Here is a 23,969-nt window from a genome sequence, read left to right on the forward strand (position 1 = left end):
GAAGTGTAAAAGTGTAGTGTAGTGTGTTTTAGTGTAGAAGATTTCTGTACTTTTTGAGTAGCTCTTATGCTTCCTGCTTTGAATTTTTTGGATGTGTGTCATGAAGTTTTGCAAGAAATGTGATGCATGTTTCATCGTTTATGAGTGCGCTTTGGTATTGCAATTTTTGTGCAAAGTAAAGCTTTTAAAGCATGGAGCACAATGTTATTATACACGTATTAGGTGCTGTTTGGGGGAACGAGTAGAGTGAGCTGTACCGATTTATAGTACTGATTTCATTTCTATACCACACAATGTGTATTTACGTCGTGCATTATACATCAAGCCGCGTAGCGTGATGTATAATGCGAAGCTCGATGTTATTGTTACGTATAATGCGAAGTATGTGCGAAGCTCGGTGTTATTAATTCTTTTCTACTTTGTTTTCTTATTTCTATCAGTGCCCAAGTGATATACATTTTTTACACAACCTGTGCCGCGCTTTTTGAAAAAATGTGTATTGTTTTTTTTTTCATTACTTTCTGAATATTGTATTCTTAGTGTTACTCTGTTAGTTATTAGTTCTTGGTTGATTTTTACTTTTCCTTGGTGATGTTTTCGTATTATTGTACTTTTAGTGAGTATTTGGTATTATTCTCAGTATTATTTTGACCTGTAATTCGATTCGTTTCACCGTTTCGGAAGTACGTTACTGTTGCACTTTTCAGATTCATGTATCGCGTTCTTCTCATTTCTTTTTCTGATGCTTTCCTTACTCAATGCTCCCCGAGGAGCCTGTAAGGCACTTGTAAATATAATAATAACAAAGGTGGATGGTGTGGCTTTAAAACCAAGTCCGCTCTGTTAAGCGTCAGCGCTTTGCGTAAACCACAGCTCACCAAAACTTATTATTTCACCATCACTGAAATCTCCCTGTACAAATATGCTTATTTACTTGAAGCTATACATTTGCAAAGAGTGAAATGTGACAATCGTGGCTTTGATATAATCTACTACGTCGCATAGTTACTGCACAAACTTTTTCGCCCGAAATAAACGTGCATCAGCCTACTCCTAATCTCTGAGGCCGCTATTATTGAATAAGGCGATGCTTTCACTGTTTAAGCGTTTTTTTCGCGCACCGTAATCATGACCAATATGATGATGAGTACCACGTTGCTGCTTTTAATTAATTGTGAAAGGTCATAGTCATGCGTGGTGCGCCTAAGTACAGGCAAGCAAATGGTTCTTGCGGCGCTCTTATCAAAATATGGCTGGCAGGACTGGACGTAGCAGCCACATGTTCAAATGTGATGCGGCAATGCCCTAAAAGCTAAGTACTGTGGTTTGTTTTGTTATATATTGGGTGACTTCATTTATATCAACAGTACAAGGGTACAGAATTATGCCTCCATTGATAGCTTTAGATCGACTTGGGACACACCAGCTCATAACGAATTGACTTACTAGAGAGCATACGGTGCAGTTGGAGCCATTATGGTGCTGCTTACCGTAAGTTTGAAACTCAATATCTTCTAAGCGGTGTGGAACGCTAGTTTAACCAAACAAGGTGAAAAACGTAGAAAACATGAACTTTTTCGTGCGTGTGACACTATAAACTAAACGATGGACTAATAGATGCACATACGAGGTAATAAGTTTTTACCAATACTCTGAATAGTGCTTGTGGTAAAGCTAATATAATCTGTTTCATGCTTCACTGCCTGTGATGTGCCCTCCACAGGTGATAGCGTCACCATATTGGGCGCGTGGGCACACTTCAATGCTTTAAGCAATAGGTCGCGCCTCGTCACTTATGTTGTGATTTTAGGTTACAAAAAGAAAGGTCGAGCTCAACCATGCTTGAATGGCAGGGTCAACTAGCGTCTCGTCGATAACATTTACGTGCCATTAGAACGTATTCATCTAACCTACTCAATGAAATGATCATTTGCTTTTATGTCAATTCGCTAGATTCGTGTAACGCCATCGCTTGCAGCCAGGAGGTTTGTTTTCTTTTTGTACAACCAAAATATGATGATTGTTAGCCAAATATTAGTATGTTTGTTCATACAATTTCAACCGCTGGAATGCGCAAAACGTAAGTACGCATAAAATGTTATTTGTTCTGCGCAGGGAATCTAATATATGTTGGTGCGGATAAGCTAGTATTAACAAAAAGTGCGTCACTTACACCCGTAGTGAAAGCTGGGCGAACTGCAGAGCATTGATTCACCTTCGTTTTCTTTGTCTTCATTTTGTTAGTACCTCTTCTTGTTTGTTCTTTTATGTTCTTCATGGTTCTAGTGTTTCGATTATTTATTTTCTTTGCAAATAAACATTTCGTTTTTTTCTTTTTGGTTATACTGTTTTTCGACTGTTTGTTTCAGCGTGGTACATTGAACTCTCAGCGCTAGAAATTCGCTCTAGCTTCTCCGCTTTGTACAGTCGAATTATATTTTCGGGGACAATGGCGTTCTCTGGCTAGCAAGCACTCGCGTTCAAAACGTGCAGTCTGCTCAGGTCATGTGTAGTAAATCTGACGCGAAAGCGAAGCACGAGATGACTACGGGGTAATTTTTTTTAATATCTTAGGCACTTAAAACATCACTGCCATATCCACAAAGTGAATGATGTGTGAGGAGCATGCTTGGAGTAGATCGAATAACCCGCTTATTCTACGTACACATCTTCTACGATCATATATGGACGTGGCAACGTTATTGTATACACATTCACAGTGTTTATAATTTATGTTTGAATGCACTAAATAGAATGTTCAAAACTATACACATTACATATACACAAAAGGTGTGATGGCGAACCTTCCTCACTTCAGCCTCCTGCGCGGTCACTGAGATGTGTTGGAAGCGAGCCCAAGCCGTTGCTGCGTTGCGAGCCCCCCGCGTTGCTGCCTTGGCTTGTGAGATGTTCATGCGGCCGAGAGGTAACAGAGCGTTAATTGCGTGAGATGCTTGCGAAGAGAAAAGAAGCACACGTCCCGACATTAGTGTGCGCCGCCTCGCTCCATTTGTTGAGAATTCCTCGGATCGTTGGAAAGCCCGCGACTTCTAGTGAGCACTGTTGGAATTACCCCTTTGTAGGGCAGGATATGTTTTTTTTTAAAAACCAGAAAAAGGTTGTCTTATTTTACTAACCAAGCCAACAGAAGTAGTTTGAAAGAAATTTCAAGGATGTACAACGAGTACTTTATTAAAAAAAACTGGGACACATTTGTCCCACTGGCGCTAAATTAAAATTCAAAAAATGGGACGCATTTGTCCCAATGCTCTTTGAGGGCTCCGGGGTTACATTCGGGCGGCGTGAAAAAGTCCAAAACACGTTGAACCAATGCTCCTTGAGGGCTCCTTGGTTACATTCGGACGGCATGAAAAGGTCCAAAACACGTTGAACAAAGGGGCACATTGCACACAGAACACAGAAGGTTGGTGCGCGCTTCTTTCTTGGCAGTCGAGCACCAACGACACCGCCTCCTTTTTGCAATCTTCTGAGGGTGATGTCCAGCTCCCAGAAATCGGACTTCATCAGCAACGCCTACCATTTTCTGGCCATGTTTGGCACCTTTTTTGTTGACTCGATACGGGCGATTGCTGGACCCTTTGAATGTTTGCCCGTTTATCAGCTGGCGACCAAGGACGAGCCGGAACCAAAGGTACCTCCTCCTCTTCGACTTCTGCTTCGTCGCAAATTGTAGGCACTTTCTTCTGCCTCCTTTTCTTTCTTGAATAGGTAGCCTTTCGCTTTTGTGGTTTCCTTGTTGATTCCGCCACTTCGGCTTCACTGCTTTGCTCATCTGAATCGGGCGGAGCGAGCTCGGGTGCGAAGTCTTCATCTGTATCTCTGTCGGAATCACTCGACGTAGGGTCGTCAGGAAGGCTAAAATATAATTCCAGCGCTTCCTCTCGCGTCAGCAATCGTTTACCTGCGTTTTTACAAGCAAACAGAAAACAAAAGAGTTGGTGAAATGTTTCCCTACACATCGAATGCAGGCAGCGGTGGCAGTAGGCTTATCCCATCGTCATGCAGTTTTTGCCCTGGCACCATTCGAAAAAGCTTTTAGGAGTAAGTATTGCTTCTATTGTTGAAAACACCCGATTATTACATGCTGGAACTATTTCTTTCGAAGCACAGAAAAGGGTACACTCACTTGTCGTCTTGAATTATTCTTTTCCGGAGACTCACAATGCGGAAATTTGTGCCGCCGGTGAAACGGGAAACACAATTTTGAAAATAATGTACACCTAACATCACCTATTGTACAGCTTCCAAACGAGATTCAACAGAAGTGTAAAAACCTCAATGTAGATGGCAGCACAGAAAAAATGGGCTTGATGCGTCCCATTGCTTTTCACGAACAATTCTGTGGGGAACAAAAAATGGGACATATATTTCCCGTTGCCCTACAAGGGGTTACCGGAGCGAACGCCTTGAGCGGCGACGCGCCATCTAGTGAGCATTTCTTCAAGCTAGTGATGACGACAACTGTATGATACGCTTTTAGCTCATAAACAATGGCTCTTGGAGTTGCCTGGCCTGCTTGTACTGCATATCGCAGTACCCTACGCACATTGATGAAATAATAGCGCTGAAGTTATACATCGAAAGTATTTTCTTGGAGGTAACTGAAAAAAAAAAACGTCGATAATGAAAATATCCTAATGCGATCCTTCCTACTGTATATTCTGATACAGCACGCACGCCTTTTAACCTATTACAATGGCTGTTTTCAGTTACTGGGGGCCAACACATCGTCTTTCCTGAAGTGCTAGAAACACGGAGTGCTAATGGCGCCAAACTGCTAAAAATCACCGGAGATCTTACCCTTAATCTCGAGAAGAGTTCTATTCTGAGCAAGAACTTTTTACTGCGGACTTACGAAGATAAAATTATGAAGCACACTTACGTAAGTGAAACAAGCGGATTATTCATAATTTTTTTCGCGATTTCCTTCATTTTGTAATACTCTTGTGCTATTGATCGAACATTGGAGATGAAAAAAAATTGTTCAAAATGAAAAATAAAAATCATTATTGCTCTTCAAGTGAATTTTGCCTTGAAGCTGTATATTTTATATAAATATAAGAAAGTTATCTTTTTCAAGATCTTTCATTATTACTTCGTATTTCGCGAAGAAAATATCTAACTACAGATGAGATTCTTCAAGGACGAAAAAACGGTCGCCTTACTGTTGTTGAGTACACGCCAGTACAAAGTATCTCAAAACAAAAAAATGCTATTGTTAAGCTGAAGGATAGCTTTCACGGCAGCCTAATTGGCGGGAAAGTGTTTTTAGATTTGCTGGTATTTCGAGATTTGCCGAAGTAAATAGTATCTATGGTGTAGAGAGCATGAAATATTTTTTCATTTAACACACTGTTAGAACGGGGATCAGCGGGCGCACGGATGAATTCATCTATATAAAATCTCTCCGAAGGGAACCCTGACGACACGCAAAGCTGCAACGATGCGTACGGCATTCACCAGGTTGAAACAGGCATCGACGCGAGTGGTGCAAGAATGGTTTGATGTGACACTAGGCGTAGCGTTGACCCGAGTAAACGTTTGTTTTAAAGACAAAGGCATAAGGTGGCTTGGGTTTCGTGTAAGTTTCATCGCAGATAAACGAGCTGAAAGAGTGTTCCCACTCGACGTGTGGTAGAGTATTGCGGTTGGTAGAGATTGTGAAGGGAGACGGAAGTTTGTTGCCAACGGGTAGAAGGACTGGAAGCTGCTGTGGGTGAGGGAGAGATTGACGCCAACACACAGCTATGACTTCACCTACTTGGCACCCCTTCGATGGGGTTTGTATGGACGAACGGGACAGATTTACACAGGTTAGTCAAAGAGCTGCCTTGCATTTGAAAATCGATCGAGTGCTCGATCCGCCCTAGCAAATCCACCCACGAGGGCTTTTCGGCAGAATTAGACAGTGGCATTCTAATAAACGGAAAAGCAATGTTTCTTTCGGTTTTTCTTTTCTGGTTGTGTAATTTTTAGCGATCTCTCGCAAGGATTTCATGGCGATAGACCAACAAATGAACGTGGGGAAATTTGCACCGCGTTCTCACTAGGTGCGACTGCTGCAGAACGTGTGTATTACCAATGAAGAGTTCCCTTGGAAACCCCAACGGCGACCACTTCCTTTTTCGTCATCGGATGCCACAGATATTATGAGGCTTTCCGGGAGCATGTTGCAATCTCGGCACCTGAAGTAACGGAGTTGCACACCCTAAATGTTTTGTATTGTCTCGTATTGTAGTGCTACACGTCTTTAGGTTATTTTTCTCAAAGACACTGGCCTGTTTCATCGTTTGTGATGGTAAAACTGCTACACGTAAGTCACTGACGTGTTACACTGTCAGTGACCTTTTATCTCCTCCTCTATAACTTTCCTTCCCCTCTCTCCTTCCCCAGTGCAGGCTAGCCTACCGCGGTTCAGCCCTGGTTAACCTCCCTACCTTTCTCCTTGTGTTCTCTCTTTATCTCTCTTTCTCTCTCTCTCTCTCAATTTTGGTCTATATCAGCCTTCGACCACTTTTATGATTGCTAATGTTATCTTTCCAGGTGAAAGTTAGCGCAAATAAATAGGACTTTGTGAACTTCACAATGAAATCGGCCACTTGAAGTAATGCTTATAAATTTGGGGCTCAGTAACATACCAATTTTAATGTCACATTAACATGCACGGGGGTTACAGGCGTTACCGAAGGCAGACTGTAAGTTTATTCAAATATTCAAATCCGAAGAGCTAAATGCGTCCTCGGCGACAACTTCAGAACTACGTCATGTAAAAAAAATGTCAGCCTAACTTCAAGAATTGCAGCCCTGTCATGAAACCTGTACAATAGCTGCCCCGCCCTGGTGGTCTAGTGGCTGAGGTGCTTGGCTGGTGAACCGCCGGTCGCGGGCTCGTACCCCAGCTGCAGCAGCTGCATTTCCAATAGCATCTAAAATGTTGTAGGCCCGTGTTCTCTGACTTGGGAGCACATCAAAGATCCCAAGGTGGTCGGAAATTCCGGAGCTTTCCACTACGGCGTCTCTCATAATCATGTAATAGTTTTGGGACGTTAAACCCCACATAATAACCCTCAAACTATCGTGCGATAGCCCGACTTATTCTAAGCGATACTGCTCGTATGTGTGCCGTATAATTAAACGTCGTTAAAATTGATTTGACATTTTGGGGGCCAGCATTCAACACTACGGTATAGCACTTAGAGTCCAACAGTGAGACTTGGCGAAAAGCATTAAATTCACAGCACCTGATATCATGAAGACGTTCTATCACAATTCGGAACCATTCAAGCACGTGGAGGGTGTACGAGAGCCCATGTACCACCGCAGATAATGTTATCAAATTTTGCAACATGGTTCAGCTGGTTCTGCAACAGTTTTTTGCAGCTGTATTTTATTGAAGTTATTATATGTAAGATCACACCCACATCTCCCCCCACTCTTCTTTTTTTTTTGCTTAAAAATCACTTTCCTGTAGGATACCTCTCCATAACCAAGAGGCGTCTGACCTAATAGGTTTGCTTGATTAGCCACTCAAAAAACAGCGTTTTTTCTCCCCATGAAGCCTTTCAGCACTTATGCATTGTCTTGTCTTGACGAGAACTTGCTGTCAGCTTGCATTCTCATCCATGGTGACTGCACTTCCAAAAGCTAACATGTACATAAATTCTAATGCACCATGAAGAAGATAATCTTTTACAGTTATTGTCACATTCTGCTTAAACATTATCGTTATCACGATTTGCATGGTATAACCAAGTGGAGCTCACACAGTTCATAAAAAGTGTTATTTAAATGCCTTTTTTCTAATTATCCTTATAGCAATGCTACATGCGAACAAGAATAACAACAGCCCATACGTGAGCCCATTGAATATCACAGCTTTCTTTGTTCTTTTTTTACAGCATGACGGGGAAGTACTAGAACAAGACCTTTACCATGACAGCAATCATTCAGCTTCGGTTATGGTGTCCGATGATAGCGGAGTTCAAGTGGTATGGCAACGTTCCATTTTACCAGGTTTACACAGGTTAATAATGTGCATGGATTAGTATACACCATATTTTATGCATTTTTTTATTTCTTTGTATAATGCACTCTTGTAGAGTATGATGTTTTTTGTATTGCTTCACCATGCGGGAGGGGGGGGAGGGGTTGGAAATTGTAATATTTTGCTTTTTCTATATTGCAGGAAGGTGTGCTGGGGCCGAATCTGCGAATAAAGCCTCTAATAAACGAAAGAAGTGGACAAGAGAAAACTGCTCATGTACTGTATGAAATTGCTGATGACGCAGATCACAGTAGTGCGAATAGTAAGCAGAAAACGCATATTCATTCTATTAGAAAACTGTTGTAACATGGATATAGACAACGATTTGTCTTATTTACGATTCTTGAAGTATTCGAGCAGTATTCCTCACATATGCGTATACCTACTGAACATTCCCCTGCGTGGTGACTGTTTTTTTTTTTTATCTCAAATTTCCTTACCGTCTCTTCCCGCAAGTGTCTTTTTCGCATTTCTCCTCGACAACACTTGCTTCATTTTCATCGCACAAGTTACCTCGGTGAAATGTACACGAACAGATGATAAACAAATGGTTTCTGTGTTTATAATGTGTGTGAATTAAGCCCACTACCTCTTGGTCTGCCACGACGAGTGCCCGGTGCTTACTTGCTGCGCCATCGATGCCTATGCACGAGGCTTCGCAAGCGCCCTTATACTTTTCAGGAATCTTTAGCATGGTGGTGTCGCCGTTTATAAAAGGTGAATTGCAGTAATGCATTAAAACACAAGTCCCAACATAGAACGTTTAGGCAGTTTCAGCACGAATGACGCTTTAGTTGTATTATGGCGGAAAAGACCATAATCGATGCTATGTGCCATACGTGATGATTCAGTCAAGTAAAGATCCTTGATGATTTGGCTCACACCCATGCTGAGGGATTCATCAAGAACTGGATAGTTTTCACGCATTACTTCCTTAATAACAGGTTAAGAGTGTTTTAACAACAAAGTACTTCCTTTTCTTTTCTCGTCGCATTAGGGATATACTTCTCTAGGAAGCAGTAAAGATTTTATAGGTACCAATGATGTTTTTTCACTGCCTACGGCTTCTACTCTGATAGCTCCGGCTTATACCATGCTGGAACAAGCAGTACAAAAAAGGAAATGACGTCGATAGGCGATTGTACTTTGTGGGTCCAGAAAATTTCATAATTTAGGACTGAAAGTGCTAGGGTAGTGAAGAAATTTGAGAGCCCCATCTTGACCGCATAAACCTTGTCAGCTACCACACTGGTGTGCTACAATTCTTTACTGCCAGTATTACCCTGCATGAAAAAAAAAATTTCAAAATGCCTTTTTTCATAATGCATGTGGCTTCTCTTTGAGGATGGTGAAAAGTCTCCGATACCATAGATATCTTAACAAGTAAATATTTACTTCCCAGTTGGTGTTCATTGGAGAAAGGATTTGTCAAATGAAACAAACATTTCAGAAAGAGATGGCACTGCTGGTAGGTTTTTTTTTTCAGCATTTCACATGTGGTTTCCATAATCTGACTTTCTTATTGTTTGTTCACTAAGGTGGTGCGGATTCTGAAGCTCGGGCAGAGCTCCTCGTGGCCGTGGACAGCACCTTTCACAGCAAGTTTACAAGTGTTCTTACGCTCATGAGATACATAATCATTTGTATGAATTCGGTAAGAAACTAGCTTGGTGATAAACCTAACCACTCGATTCGAATGTTTTAAACTGGCAAATGTCTCTAAAAAGGTTCATTGAAGTATATCACTGTTAACATTTATGTGTAGCATTTTCATGCAATAGCGTTATTTATGTGTTGTTTTTTAGGTCAATGTAAGGTACATGACCGTACGAGGCATGAAAGTACGAATCCTGCTTCAAGCAATCGAAGTTTTTGATGTAAGTTCACGTCATTTTCAATATATGCCTTTCCGTCCCACACACGGGAAGCGAGGTGATCAAAGAATAAAGCTGGACTAGGTTGAGCTCATTCACTATGGTTGTTCTCAGGCGCACACGGAAGGATTCTTATACCGTGTTGACGAGCTCCTTGCCAGTTATCGGACCCTGGAATCATTCAGAGATTACGTGGAGCGAAATCCACCAAAATATCAGCGTTATGATGCCGTGTATCTCATAACTGGGTGAGCCCATGCTTGCACCAAAAAGTGCAAGAAGCGTGACTTCGCGATGGTTCCAGGACTTGCAGTTAAGACATGCTATGGTTCTGCAGGCTCAACATGGCGCAGTACAACGGATATCGCTGGGATGTCGAGTTGCAAGGTGAATACTTCCGGATATCAGTCCACATGCAAGTCTTTGCATGGGGGGGGGGGGATAAACGACAAGAGGGAAGGCAGGGAGGTTAACCAGGCACATACCCGGTTTGCTACCCTACTCTGGGAAAATGGGAAGGGGGCATAAAGATGTGAGAGAGAGAGGAAAGATAAGAGAAAGAGAGAAAAAAAGGAGGATTGTCAGTCAATCGGCTGGCGCGTATGCAGCGGTGGCACTACACAAAAATTAAAGGTGGTCACTTAGGCCTGTAGTCCTCAAAAAGCACAAGACAGCTTTGACTGCTTTTTGAGCTGACGAAAGGCGATGACGGTGTTCCATGAGTTACTGAAAAGCCCTAGCCCTCAAGCAGCTGCATTTTTTCATTGATCATAACATTTAAAGCTTAGAGGTAGTCTGAACTTGATTTTTGCATTTATTTAGGTCATCAAGTACCACCTGCAAAAACTATTTGGATTAAAGTAAATTCAGTCAAGTTAGAGCCGGAAAACATTTGAGGTAACGCAGTTATCAGTCAATAAGAAGTTAATCAATTAGTGGTCCCTATTGGTTATTTATGTTGCTCTTGTACATAAGAATAATGTCCGAAACTCACCTGGCTAGTCCCGGCTGCGGCGGCTGCATTTCCGATGGAGGCGGAAATGTTGTAGGCCCGTGTGCTCAGGTTTGGGTGCACGTTAAAGAACCCCAGGTGGTCGAAATTTCCGGAGCTCTCCTCTACGGCGTCTCTCATAATCATATGGTGGTTTTGGGACGTTAAACCCCACATATCAATCAGTCAAACTCACCTGGCGAAGGTTAACAAAACAAGCACAGCTTGACCTAACATAGCTACGTAGCGGCAGGGAGACCTGTGAAGAAAGAAGAAGTAATCTTTTTTGCTAAAAAAAAAGAGCTCTCTTCGTAAAACACGGTTGCGTGTTCCAAATCCTGTACCCAGTTGTTTGCCCAACCGACAGTCTTCAAATCGTTGATATCTCGGAAACCTTTCCGCTTTCTTCCGAGGCTGGTGGCTTTCCAGCAACGTTATTGAATGATTCGAGTTATTATGCTACGGGACATCTTCGTTTGCTTCCTTTACTTCCGTGCTTGGTTTATCAGTTTAGCTGATTTTTCTTTTGTTGCTTATCAATTCCTTGGGTCATGAATAGAGGGTCATGAACTATCAATTCCTTGGGTCACGCCCTATATAATAAGTAACTAGAAAAGTGATGACTGATTATCGCAAACCTAATGGTATGAATTTGAGATAATCATTACCAAAGTACCAGTCAACAAAACCTATAATTTTCATTTCTCACTAATTCAAATACTGCAATTTTATTAACGTATTATTATTGCTATCGAGTCCTAATATTCTACTTTTTTTTTTCAGGAATTGCGTATGTGGGTGGAGCATGCAGCAACCGTAAAGTCGGAATTGGTGAAGACAGAGCTGATACTTTCTTCGGAGTGCGAATAACAGCTCACGAAGTTGCACACTTGTGAGGCATCTGTCTAGTTTCTTCCCACGCTAATCACTTTATTTTACGTTTCACGTAGCAGTACAGGTGGAGAACAACAATTGAGCAGTGTACAGTAGGCAGGGCTACCATTGGTGGTGTACGCTGTGCCGAATTGCCTACTTTTTTACCTATTTGGCAACAAAAATTCTAGTTGTTTGCTATGGATTTCACTGGCTATTTTTAAACTTTAGGTTTTAGGTATTCAGAATGGCGTTACTTCAGTAGTAAACACTCAGTTTATGATACCACTCCTGTTCTATCTGGCTGCCAATTTCGCTATAATAAAAATTATATGGACACTTTGGCTACGTTTGGTTTGATATATGACACTTTTTAAATTCCTCCGTTCCGCAACACTGACACTAGGGGAACCTTAATACTGCTCTTAATGTCCGGGCCAGTCGTGAAGGCATATTGGTGCGTGTGTTCATGATGTCACTATTCCAGCGATGTTTTATTCGCTGAATACAGGGGGTATGAGTGCGAAAAAAGTTAGAGAAAGAGAATAGTTTAACGATATGTGTAGCTATAGCGGCACCAACGAAATTATACATTCCCTGCAATTCTTCATGCACTAACTGTTCTACCTATGCTGGCGCTTATAAACGGCTTCTGTGCAAAAAAAAAACTCAAGCTATCGTCGACAGGTCCAGGCAATATATGTCCTAAAATTCAGTCCTTGAGTGTTCCTGCTTGCAGTGTAGTACCCATATCTGATGCGTGATTCTGTCCTTGCGTGATTTCCATGTCAACGACTGATATTGCTTTTGTTTTCAAAGCGGTTTATGGATTGTGTTTTTTGGCACATGATTCTGCTTTTCTTCTGCGTTCTCTACATTCTCAAAGAACTGTGAGGATCTACTGAGGGTACGACTAATTGCAACGAGAATTACTATGTGTAGAACCTGAGAAGTTCGACATACTTATCTGAATTTCTATTTGAAAAACAGGGCTTTTAAAATACAGGGCAGTGCTGCTACATTGCTGGGCCATGCGTCACATAGGTAATACTGGTGTGGCTCATGACTCATTAAACCGAAATCAACAGGTTCGCAGTGAAAAGTAAAAAGAACTAACTATCAGTAGGTTCTTTTTGAAGCCACACCCATGACAGATCCTTCAAGGCATATCTTTCAGACTTACGACTGTAGCCAGTAAAATTACCGACACCTCAGTTACACATCAAGGCGGCTGTTTGAAGATGTTAGGCAACGGGATATCAGCGCTCATTCCAGTTCGTTGCCAGTTATATGACTTTTTGTTTATCATGCGCGCACTGATTTGCGCTGCATCTATGACCGAATGATTGCGTAGATGATGATTTAGGTTTTGCAGTTTTCCGCCATATATATCAAGCAATTCGAAGATAATTAGTTATATATATATATCTCTTCTCTTGCTTCATGTCAGGATCGGATGCCCTCATGATGGCCAGTTCTCTGGTGCCTACTCATCTGTACAATGTCCGTGGGATTATGGTTATATTATGAGCTACAAAATTCAAGACAGCAACAGTATGAAGTTCTCTTCCTGTTGCCAGGAAAACATCATGCGGTTTGTGCAGTACGTGTCAATTTTTCGTTCTATTCAACAATAACCTATTGTGTGTCGAAAGACATGGTTTGTTTCTTTGTACTACGTTCATGCTGCATGTATTTGATATTGGAGGCGTGAGATAGCTTGCAGAATTTTTGTCTTGGCTGTATCTCTGGAAAGTTTGTTATGACAAACTAAAAAAATAAGCCAAATTGACAAAGGGCACATTTTTATGATAAAAAGTCAATGCGAGATATTTTTAACCGAGAAAAGAGAAATTGTGCAGCTTTTATAGTGGCTCAAGGTTGAAATCATCAGCAGAGCGAATGTTCCCCCTTGCTGAGTTTGCCACTAATGCGAATGTTTAACTAGAGATGTTGAGCGTTTGCTAGACTTGGCTAGACATATCAAACAACATGTTGTTACATAACAATCTTATTTGAGTCGCGCGACCAGCTGTTACGTGGTTCAAGGCGGGAGCATCAATCGTGATTGGCTATTACACCGTGTTGCTTAAAGAATTCACGCGACTAACGCTACGGATTTTTTGTACACGTGAGCAGATAATGCGTGGTCTGGCATGACTACAGGCCGCATAAGCATTTTTAACACTTTTAGTCGAGTGGCTAGTTCCTAGGTGATTTTGCGCGATTTCAGTCCTGCGACAAGTTGTTAATTATTAATCACGTGACAGACCTCCGTATTATACTTTTTGTATTCCACGATGTGCAAGTTCGCGCAGAGGTTGTGGAGCCAAGCAGAAGTTGGAGAAGATAAAGAGAGTGCGTACCACTGTTTGAGGATAGTGTTAATGCTTCTTCGCACTACCCACGCAGAGAAGAGTTTGAAGAGCTCCGCTCTTCATAGCAAAGGAATGAAAGGACACAGCCGCGTCACGTGCTTAGAAGCAAAGTACAAGTTGAAGATTACAAACCACCAGTTCATAATAACGATAATTTGTATTCATCGTACTCGGCTTAACGAAAAGATTAAAGGGCTCCGCTCTAAGTATAATGGAAAGAAAAGAAGAGCCGTGCATTGTTCTAACAGGTACAAAGTGACCAGGACAAAGTGAACTTGATAAGGACGAAGTTAGTGCGTACTGTTTCATTGTTGGTGACACTTCCTGTTCGCACAACCCGGATCTCTTAGTAGTAACAAAAGTAAAAAAGAAAACAAAAGAACAGATATGCCAGGGTTGTAAAAGCAAAGCCGAAGTTGAAGAGGGTGCAACGAGCCTGTACCAGTTCATGATTATGAAAAATGCTGTTCGCTGTTCACATACCAATTTACAACGGTACGGTCATAGCTAAATAAAAAAAAAAACAAAAGAAAAAAAAGCGATGCCAAGTGTAGTGAAAGTGAAAGCAGGTCAAGGGGGGGGGGGGGTGATGGATTGTGTTCTGGTTTATAATAATGTCAATTTTTTTTTCAGCCCAGCCGGGCTACGAAAAGTTAAGCTTCACTCTTTAAGCACTGGCGCCAGTACTATTTTCTCTTCAACGACCCTTTGATAGATCTTTCAGTATTTATTTTTCCTCGAGTTAAAGAAACTCTTTGAAGAAGCGATGCCAACATGCCCTTACTGCACTTCTGACTAAAGTATAGCTATATTAGCTGAAAACCGCTAAAAATTAGGAAAAGAAAGATTGGTGTAAGATTTATTGATTTGGAGTTTATTCCTTCATTATTTCAGAATAATTTGTTGAGAGTTTTTGTAACAAATTTGAACTCAAACTTCAGTGGGTGCGTGAAACATTAAAAAAGAGTTTGTGATATGTGATTTATTATGAATATGAAGCTTGAAATTCCTCCGCATAGTGCTAATTCGGATACAGCGTCATTCGCGAAGCACGATGTTCCCCGGTGAGGCTTTGCAGCTAGCATTGCTACTATTGACACCACAATGATTTCTGTATTACGTCACAAGATAAACAAAAAAGTGTCAGTAATATCGACAAGAAGTTCTCGAGGGAAAATATTCAACCTTTGTCATCGCACCTGCACTTAGATAATGAGGTGGCCATCCGATGCGCTTCTTATAGGAACAGAGAATCTAGCCATATGAGAATAATAATAAATAAGTTTGATATGGATTGGTCATTTATTTGTTCTATTTATGCTGTAGCAATGGCTTTTTTATTAGAATGCCATGGATGCAAGTTACGCACAAGTGAAACGTAAAGTTGCTCTAACAAACATTAGTACCGTAAATTATAAATGAACGTTCACCGCGTGAGGCCATCGTGTCAAGGACTCCACTATATTATATCACGTTACCAAATAAAGAAGTGTAGTCTCAGCGTGTAATTACAGTTAATTCTTGCTGAATATTATTGGTTTGATTTGTTTAGCCGTTCTTTTTTGAGATCTTTCTTTATTTTAAAACTTTTCCCGCTCTTCCAATCGTTGATCGCGTTTCATTATTCCTTCTTCAAATTTTTTTTGCTGGCGTATCTATTTTGCGTAGCTACGGCTCAGGAAGTTGTTTACTGCAAAAGGGATCAAAACGTACAATAAAGAAGACAAACTTCACGGATGAACTCCCTGGAACACTGGTCAGAGACATCTGCAGGGCCGCCTATCCTGAAGTGCCAGAAACGTATATCATAGAGGTGAGAAAAACCTTAGTTCTGCTTTCATCTATGTGAGATGAAAGACAACGAAATATAGTGATGCTCGACTATAAAATTTTGGCTTCTCTTAGGCCCCCAATTATTTTCTTGCTGAAGCTTTTGTAGGAATGAGGTTGGTAACTACATAGTTCTATATTATGTGGGAGCACCGCATTCGCCGCCTTTTCGTAGTTTATGTGTTCGATAGTCAGCGCCTGAGTGCATTGTCTTTTCGTTTTTTTTAATGCCGTAATCGTTTTCTGAATTTGTTATAAAATGTCATATTTTATGAAAACGTGAAGTTTAATGGCCAAGAATTTCTTGTGGCTCATGAGCTCGTCATTCTGTGAAGGCTCAGTAAAAGAAAAAAGAAGTTATGCTTCATCTTTCTGCTGTAGTAGTCAGTATAAATCGATAGTTAAAGATTTCTTCACAGAAATAGTTTAATCTCTCATGTATATTCTCGGATAAAAACTTTCATAACGCTTGCTTGTGTTTGGCGCCCACGGGCCGTTTATGTGGACTATGAGAGTGTACCGACGTTGACGCCTGGTGGTCAATCTATATTCAGACGAATTACATCAATCATCTCCATGAAAACATCACGGTAGCTGAAGTAGTTAACTTGCACACAGACGCACAATATATGGTGAATGTAGGGCAAAGACGGCATCTATAAGCATATAATGTATCTGGATACTTGATACGCGCTCATGAAGAGCGGCGTCGTTCACAGAAAGCGTCGTCAATCGAGGAAACAAATGGAAGGGTGTGTGCTCCTCAGCAATTTTCTATACCCTATACATCTGCTCTTGCGTATACAATACCACGCAACGCTTCAGCGACCAAAGAGGCAGTGCTAGCATGTCAACCTGTCAAGTCTTGGAAGCATTACACTGCCCGCTAACATCCCTCGCTGTAATAGAGCACTTACTCAACATTTCTGTTTTGAGAGGACATATTGGGGAAATTGGGTGGTCAGCCTCCACACCAATAAAACTACAAAAGCGCGTTCGAAAAGCGATCACTAGAGTCACGATTCGGCACTTTACTTCTGCAAGGCGGTGACACCGCGTCACGCCAGGAAAGGACAATGTGAAATGAAGAAAGTGAAACATGTAAGGCACGTTTTCAAAGACTTATGCATGAGTGTCGAGGTTACGGTGGGTAAAACGCTCGGCTCCAATCATCACGGATCCAAGGTCGTGAATGTGGACCTTAGTTTCTCTGATTGTCAGATTTACTTTGTTTTCTGTTCATGCGCAATTTCATCGATGGCCCTTCAATAAGAGAAACGATATCAGTAAAGCGTAGGTGAGCTTTGTCATAAAATACCCTGCGTTAAAAAAAAATGAAGGGAACGAACGAAAGCCACACGTCCGAATCACAGGAGGCCATGTATCGCTTTCGCCCTTTTTCCCCTAAGGATGACTAGTGTCATTGACTTTTTCTTATTCAAGGTTGCGTTTTTCTGCAGTGAGTGCTACGTACTGTAGCTTTCTTAACAGCGGAGTTGTTCGAACATTATGTTGATTTGTTTCGCGTTAGCCGAAAAAAATTAAGTGACAATTATTATGCTGGTGACCGGCCCCGCCGCGGTGATCTAGTGGCTAAGGTACACTCGGCTGCTGACCCGCAGGTCGTGGGATTGAATCCCGGCTTCAGCGGCTGAATTTCCGATGGTGGGGGTGGAAATGCTGTAGGCCCGTGTGCGCAGATTTGGGTGCACGTTAAAGAACCCCAGGTGGTCGAACTTCTCGGAGCCCTCCACTACGGTGTCTCTCATGATCATATGCTGCTTTTGGTACGTTAAACCACACATCTCAATCAAAGGCCTGACCACTCGTACGCGTTCAGCGCGTGAGCGCATTGCTTTTTGACGCAGTGCCTCACCGCCTTCCTTTGGGAGAGAGGGTGCACGGCTACGCGAAGGTGCACACCCTTTCTCTCCATAAGTGGAGGGCCCGGCACCGCGTCAAATAGCAACACGCCGACGCACTGCGACGAGTACGCGCGGTTAGGCCTTGATGTGAATTCTGAGCGCAGCTTCGTGTTGGGGCGTCCGCCTCAGCGGAACATTGACCAGGCCCGAAGTTTGTGTGTTCAATGCCGGCAGAAGCAGGCGCATTTCGACGGAGGCCAAACGGTAGAGGTTGGTGTCGCAATTTCCGGAACACTTCACTACGCCGTCTCTCATACACATGCGGTCATTTTGGCGACGTGAAACCCACGCATTACTCGTGTTGGGCAAGGCCAACGGTGTTTGAAGTATTGGCTTGCTGCGAAAAGTATTGACCTCGCCTAATATAAAAATTGAATTTTGTGAGGTAGGACAGCATTTACTATGCCCTTTTGCGGAGAAGCGAGGTACCCGTTCACGTGTGTATAAGTAATATGGGCAATTTTTAGATAATAATGTGGATCGTACGCTTCTGGCTGCGCTTTATGTGGTTGATGACAATAAATAGTATTAGCCGAGCCATTTGTAGTGGGTAGAAAACATTAAATGACACGTCTGTTACGTAACCAGCATTGCATGAGCAATAGCTGTTATTCTACTCCTCTGCCACGTTATTTTAGACAGGTCACCTTGCTTACTTTCTCGACGTGATTGCTGTACAGGGTATTTATGGAAATTAGTTTCAGGAACCAGCGTGGCTGTGTGGTACTAGTCTTTCCTGCCGCGAGGAGGACACGCATTGATATCACTTTCCATTGGCAGTTTCATTCCTCTTCTATTTTTTACATGTCTAGGGCTATGTTTTTATTATATTCGTCACGCTACTGATGGAGACGCTGCTCATTGCGGGAATGGGCGCCTAAGAGCAGCACTTTGACGCTAAGTGGCGTCTAGCCTATGCGAAGTAGTAAAATAGTTGGCCCGTTCTGTTCCTATCCCCTATCCTCCCCTTTATCTTATGAGTGACTATAAATAAAGATTATTTCCTCTTGTCGAAGTAGACTAGAAAATCGAGAACATTTGTGTTACGTTTTGCAGCAAAGAAAAGTACGTCGCCGTATATTAAGCATGCTCATCGACGTTGAACCAACGGATATGCAATACAGGAGTTTCTCTATTGGTTGCAAACTCTGAAAAAAAAATCACAGAAATTACCTAGCCATAATAGACTAGCAAGTACTTGCAAATGTTGAATAAAAAACATAATGATAGAAATGACCGGCCATAGTAGAGCACCAAGTACTGTGAATCGGGAATTATTTCTAAACACCATGCTGCTGCTATGCGTGTGACGTACGCAGTAACGAAAACATCAGCGTTGGAAACTCATTCATGGCATAATTTTTGTCAACACAGCATTATCGAGAGTGGGGCCCATGGGACGGCTTTCTGCTCTCCCATAGTAAAGATCCCAGTACTCAAAACTGTTAACCACTTTTTCTAAACACATGAACTGAAAAGAAACTACGAAGAAATTGAGAAAAAGAAGGAACAGACACGGAGAGATCTTACATTGCTAATAGGCTCTTATATTCCGCGTATGGCTAATTACATTTTTTTCAATTTACATGATGCAAGTGAACATCTTGTTAATTAGAACAGTGTCAATAATCTAAACCACAATTTCCGCTGTTAATCTGGATGTGCACCACAAGTGGAAGCTGTCCACTTTTTTTGCGTGTACTGCTCCTGCGCACATTCAAAAAAAAAAAAAAAACGTCGCCTCGCCGCGGTGGCCTAGTGGCTAAGGTGTTTGGCTGCTGACACGCAGGTCGCGGGATGAAATCCCGGCAGCGGCTGCTGCATTTCCGATAGAGGCGGAAATGTTGTAGGCCCACGTGCTCAGATTTGGGTGCACGTTAAAGAGCCCCAGGTGATCAAAGCATTCGGAGCCCTCTACTACGGCGTCTTTCATAGTCATATGGTGGTTTTGGGACGTTAAACCCCACATATCAATAAATCAAATTAAAAAACGTTACGCTCCAGTAAAGATTTTTTTATCTTTTTCTGCAGAATGAAGGCAGACTTGAATGCCAATGTCGTTGCTACATGCCGCAACGGGTTTGGCGCCATGAATATAAGATAGCCGTTTTTGCGGATAACACTCCCTGCAGCCAGGGGAGGCAACCCGTAAGTTTATAACTTTTCGTAATTATTATCAAAATAATTTGTGGCAAGAAATCAGAAGCTGTACAAAGCGTACATTTATTTCCGCTCTCAAAGTGCACACGGCTCAGTGTTCATGCACTCAGCAGATCACTTTCGCATCTTGACCGGCAACGCATCGAATCAAAGTAGAGCAGGCGCACACGAGCCTGCCGCTCTTGTTTTACTACACTAAAGAAAGTGAAGTGTCATGCAGGGGTGCCTACTATATTAAAAGGTGAGCTCCACTGCTGTAGCAGACGACGCAAGGTATCTTCCGCGGGTACCTTGTTAATTCACCACCACGCATCTATATATGAGTGGCCATGCCATGTGCACTGGCACAGCCCGGAGCGAGGCCTTGCTGAGCCGTGTTCACCCAAAGAGTGGACAGTGCTGTACATGCGGGTAACGATCATGCACATGTTTTTTTTAGGACTAGGAAAGTACATAGGACACCAAAATAGATACACTAGGCAGCTTTTTTTGTGTAGACATACCTACATTCGCTGTCAAAAGTTTAGAGATCAGAGGCGTGCGTGGGAAACAGTTCAGCGACGGGTTCTCTGATGACCGCTTCCGACGTTTGAAAGGTCACACTGCACACGCGTGTACTTTTACAGCATGTTTTGTACCGTCCAGTGAGCTCGCTCATTTGCTTGAGGTGCGCGAACGGCAAATTCGGAGCAAGCGCAAGGTACCACTTCTGCAGTCGCTGCGGAAGCATGTAGCAGCAATTCTGGACAACGCATAGACTCGCACAAAGCAGGTTTCTGACCAAGCGCATTGTAACTGTTTTTCTTCGATCACAGTTTATTTTCAATACTTTATTTTATGAGTAATAGATGTTTAATGACATCGTGCTAGTCCCAGCTCTTTATAGCATTCATGTCTTTTGTCAGGCATGTTATGCAAAGCGTAGCGTACTGCTGCCGCCTAGGTCAATAGCTTGAATAAGAATTATTAACTTTCTATTTCATCTGCCTCAAACCTTAGCCAATGGCTTTTATAGATTTTAAGAGCTATTTCAACAAACGTATGTTGTAGTACGGAAACGTTCCGTAGTAAACTCACCTTTTTTCTTACTTCTATATGTTTACATCTTTCACTCTTTAAAAAAAATCATCGGCATATTCACTGACTAAATACTAATCGTAGACTCGTCACATAAATTACCAGTCTTTTAATAACTGAAGGTAGTAAAATGAAGGTTAGCGAAATGTACTATCTATTTAGTAAGTGAACAGTGCTGACATGAGTGACCAGTTCATTACTAAGTTATGAATAACCCCGCCAATAAAGGTTTATGCCTATTTGGTATACGTGTGCGTGCGCTCCTTGTCGAGATGATTCTATTACAAAAATATGGAATAAAAAATTGGCAGCATATCCACGGAGTGAATGATGGAGAGTGGGGTGAAGCATTGGTCCGTCCATTCGTTCTTGCTTCCATACGTCCATGCGTCCATCTGTGTGACCATCCATGCGTCCATCCGCCCTTCCGTGCGTGCATCTCTTCATGTGTCCGTCCCTGCATTCGTCCATGCATCCACCCCTGCGTCCGTTCATGCGTCCAAATATGCATCTGTCTGTGTGTCCGTTCGTCCATCTATTCAACACTCCAAGTACCACCATCTCGCATCTTTTCATCATATATTCCCCATGTAGAAGCACCGCCATCCAGCGGACATTTCAAAGACTGAACAGGAGGTGGCACATGCACACTTTCTTACGGCTTGCGCTTCGGGTTTACTTTCCACCTTTAACCACCTCGAGTTCATGGTATATACTAGTTCACTCTATTCATGGAACTGCGGCCCAACGCTCGCTAAAGCTTTCTAAAACCAACGAGGTTACGCCCAGCAAGTATAACGTAGCAGCCTTTTCCTGTCAGAAAGTGCTTAATGTAAATGCCAATGGCTGCTAATGGGAAATGAAAGACAGGAGAATGCGGCTTTTACTTTATTACGGCTGGCGCTTCGTATCTACTTCCCACCTTTAACCACCTCGAGTTCATGGTATATACTACTTCATTGTATTCATGGCACTGCGGCTCAACGCTCGCTAAACCTTTCTAAAACTAAGGAGGTTACACCCAGTGAGCATAACGCAGCAACCCTTTTTTTTTTTTGTCAGATAGTGCTCAATATACATGGCAATGGCTGCTAATGGGGATCGCAGCGTGCGCATTAACTAAAAGCCGATTGCTCCTGTTTCTCATTCCCCATGAGCAGCTACTGGCATGTACATTGAGCACTTTTTCTTATTGTTCAACAACGCACAGAAAAATCTCTAACCGGCACCATCTTGAAGGTCAAAATGTTATACTTGTTACACACTACAATGGTTACGAGGCACGAACAGGTGCCGTTATAAGGAGCTTCGCCCCTAATAAAGAAGTGACATTGTCCTCGTACATTAATTATTGGCTGCTTCTACCTCATGTAACTTTACTGTGGCTTGTGCACACCACAGCAACTTTATAGAGAGGTGATCTCATTTATATGATCACCTCATATTCACAGGTGATGCTCATCATCATATGAAGTTCATCATCAGATGAGCATATCATATGATCATATGAGCGTATGATCAAGAGTATGAGAACTCATATGATTGTATAACAAGCGAGAACACGCACGCAAAGTCACCCGATAATGTTGAAGATTGTGACATGGCAGATTTCTGCTGTTGCAGCAGCTTGAAAGCTATATATACCCCACCTTGGCATCCACACCGTGTGCTGGTTAGCAAACATACCATTTATATGATAATTGTTGTTTTATACACGCCACCATGTGCCCTTCTATTTGCTTATATGTCTGTCATTACAAAGCACTAAACTTCTATTCCAAAATTGAAGCTTGCTTTAATTTTGATTGCGATGTCACCATCGCGGGAAAATGTACTGCGGAAGAACTAGCAATATAGATAGCTTTGTAGTTACTTAGTTTAAAGTGCTAAGCTCTCCTAGTTAGTAACACATCAAGTTACAAGCTGTACAAGCTGCTCGCTAGTAAAGATATGCCGCGATGCTTGTAACCGAAAATAAGTTAACACTCGTATTTACTAACTTATAACTACTATTTTTGTAAGACTGTTGTGCACTTACCCGTTTATGTGATACTGCACTGGTAAAATTTATTATGCATAGAGTAATTACTTTGCTCATCAACACAGCTCAGCTGTAAGCGTTGAAAGATGACATTACAGGATATTGTTTCTCTATTTGAGCAGCTATCAAAGTTGCAATGTAGTTCAGTTTAGCGAGATATTTAAGACTTGAAAGCGTGACTGCAAAAGCTGCTGCAGAAGTAAAGCTTGACTGTGAAACAAACGAGATGATTATCAAGATACCGGAGAAGGCATAGCATAAGATGTCAGAATGCTAGTGAAAGTGATTAAACTGAAGTCGCAAAGAAAGAACTGGACTCAACTAGCGCCAAGTTAGTGTAAATATGAGGATATTGTGAGATGCCGTACTGAAGAAAAGACAAGATAATGATGATGATATCTCATTGTTAACATGGTTGTCTAAATTTGCGCGCTGATAAATCAAATACGTCTATAAATTCAAGTATTGTTTCACGTAACTTTCTTTTTTTACAGAAAATTTGTATAAATGGTGACTGTACGGAAACGAAGCCACGGTACTCAAGTTATCGCCCATTTTAATAATAAACTAACGAGAACTAAGCACATGAATACCTGTTGTGAAGGTTGTATTCACTTTTCTTCACCTAACTTGCTAGCACATTGTTCTATGGGGCTCAAATATCTTGTGCCAAGGTTTACGAAAATGGCTCCACCTCCCCAAAGGGAACCGTGAGGAAATGCTAATGCATTGCGTGCCGTCCATAATGGCGTTTC

At 42.0% G+C, this 23,969-nt stretch overlaps 1 protein-coding gene across 1 annotated transcript; it reads left to right on the plus strand.

Annotated features, from left to right (window-relative positions):
* The first annotated feature begins 1,940 nt into the window (after positions 1–1,940).
* On the plus strand, positions 1,941–23,804 carry LOC119165399 (venom metalloproteinase antarease TserMP_A). The gene is made up of 14 exons (XM_075870496.1): positions 1,941–2,080; positions 4,731–4,903; positions 7,920–8,009; positions 8,207–8,327; positions 9,468–9,533; positions 9,604–9,719; positions 9,871–9,942; positions 10,054–10,187; positions 10,277–10,326; positions 11,714–11,822; positions 13,254–13,406; positions 15,850–15,994; positions 19,968–20,084; positions 23,709–23,804. The coding sequence occupies exons 1-14, from the start codon at positions 2,014–2,016 to the stop codon at positions 23,772–23,774; spliced, it is 1,479 nt and encodes a 492-aa protein (XP_075726611.1). The 5' UTR covers positions 1,941–2,013; the 3' UTR covers positions 23,775–23,804.
* The last annotated feature ends 165 nt before the right edge of the window (positions 23,805–23,969 follow it).

The sequence above is a fragment of the Rhipicephalus microplus genome, chromosome 8 (assembly GCF_043290135.1).
Source record: "Rhipicephalus microplus isolate Deutch F79 chromosome 8, USDA_Rmic, whole genome shotgun sequence".
In the NCBI taxonomy this organism is placed as follows: Eukaryota; Metazoa; Arthropoda; class Arachnida; order Ixodida; family Ixodidae; genus Rhipicephalus; species Rhipicephalus microplus.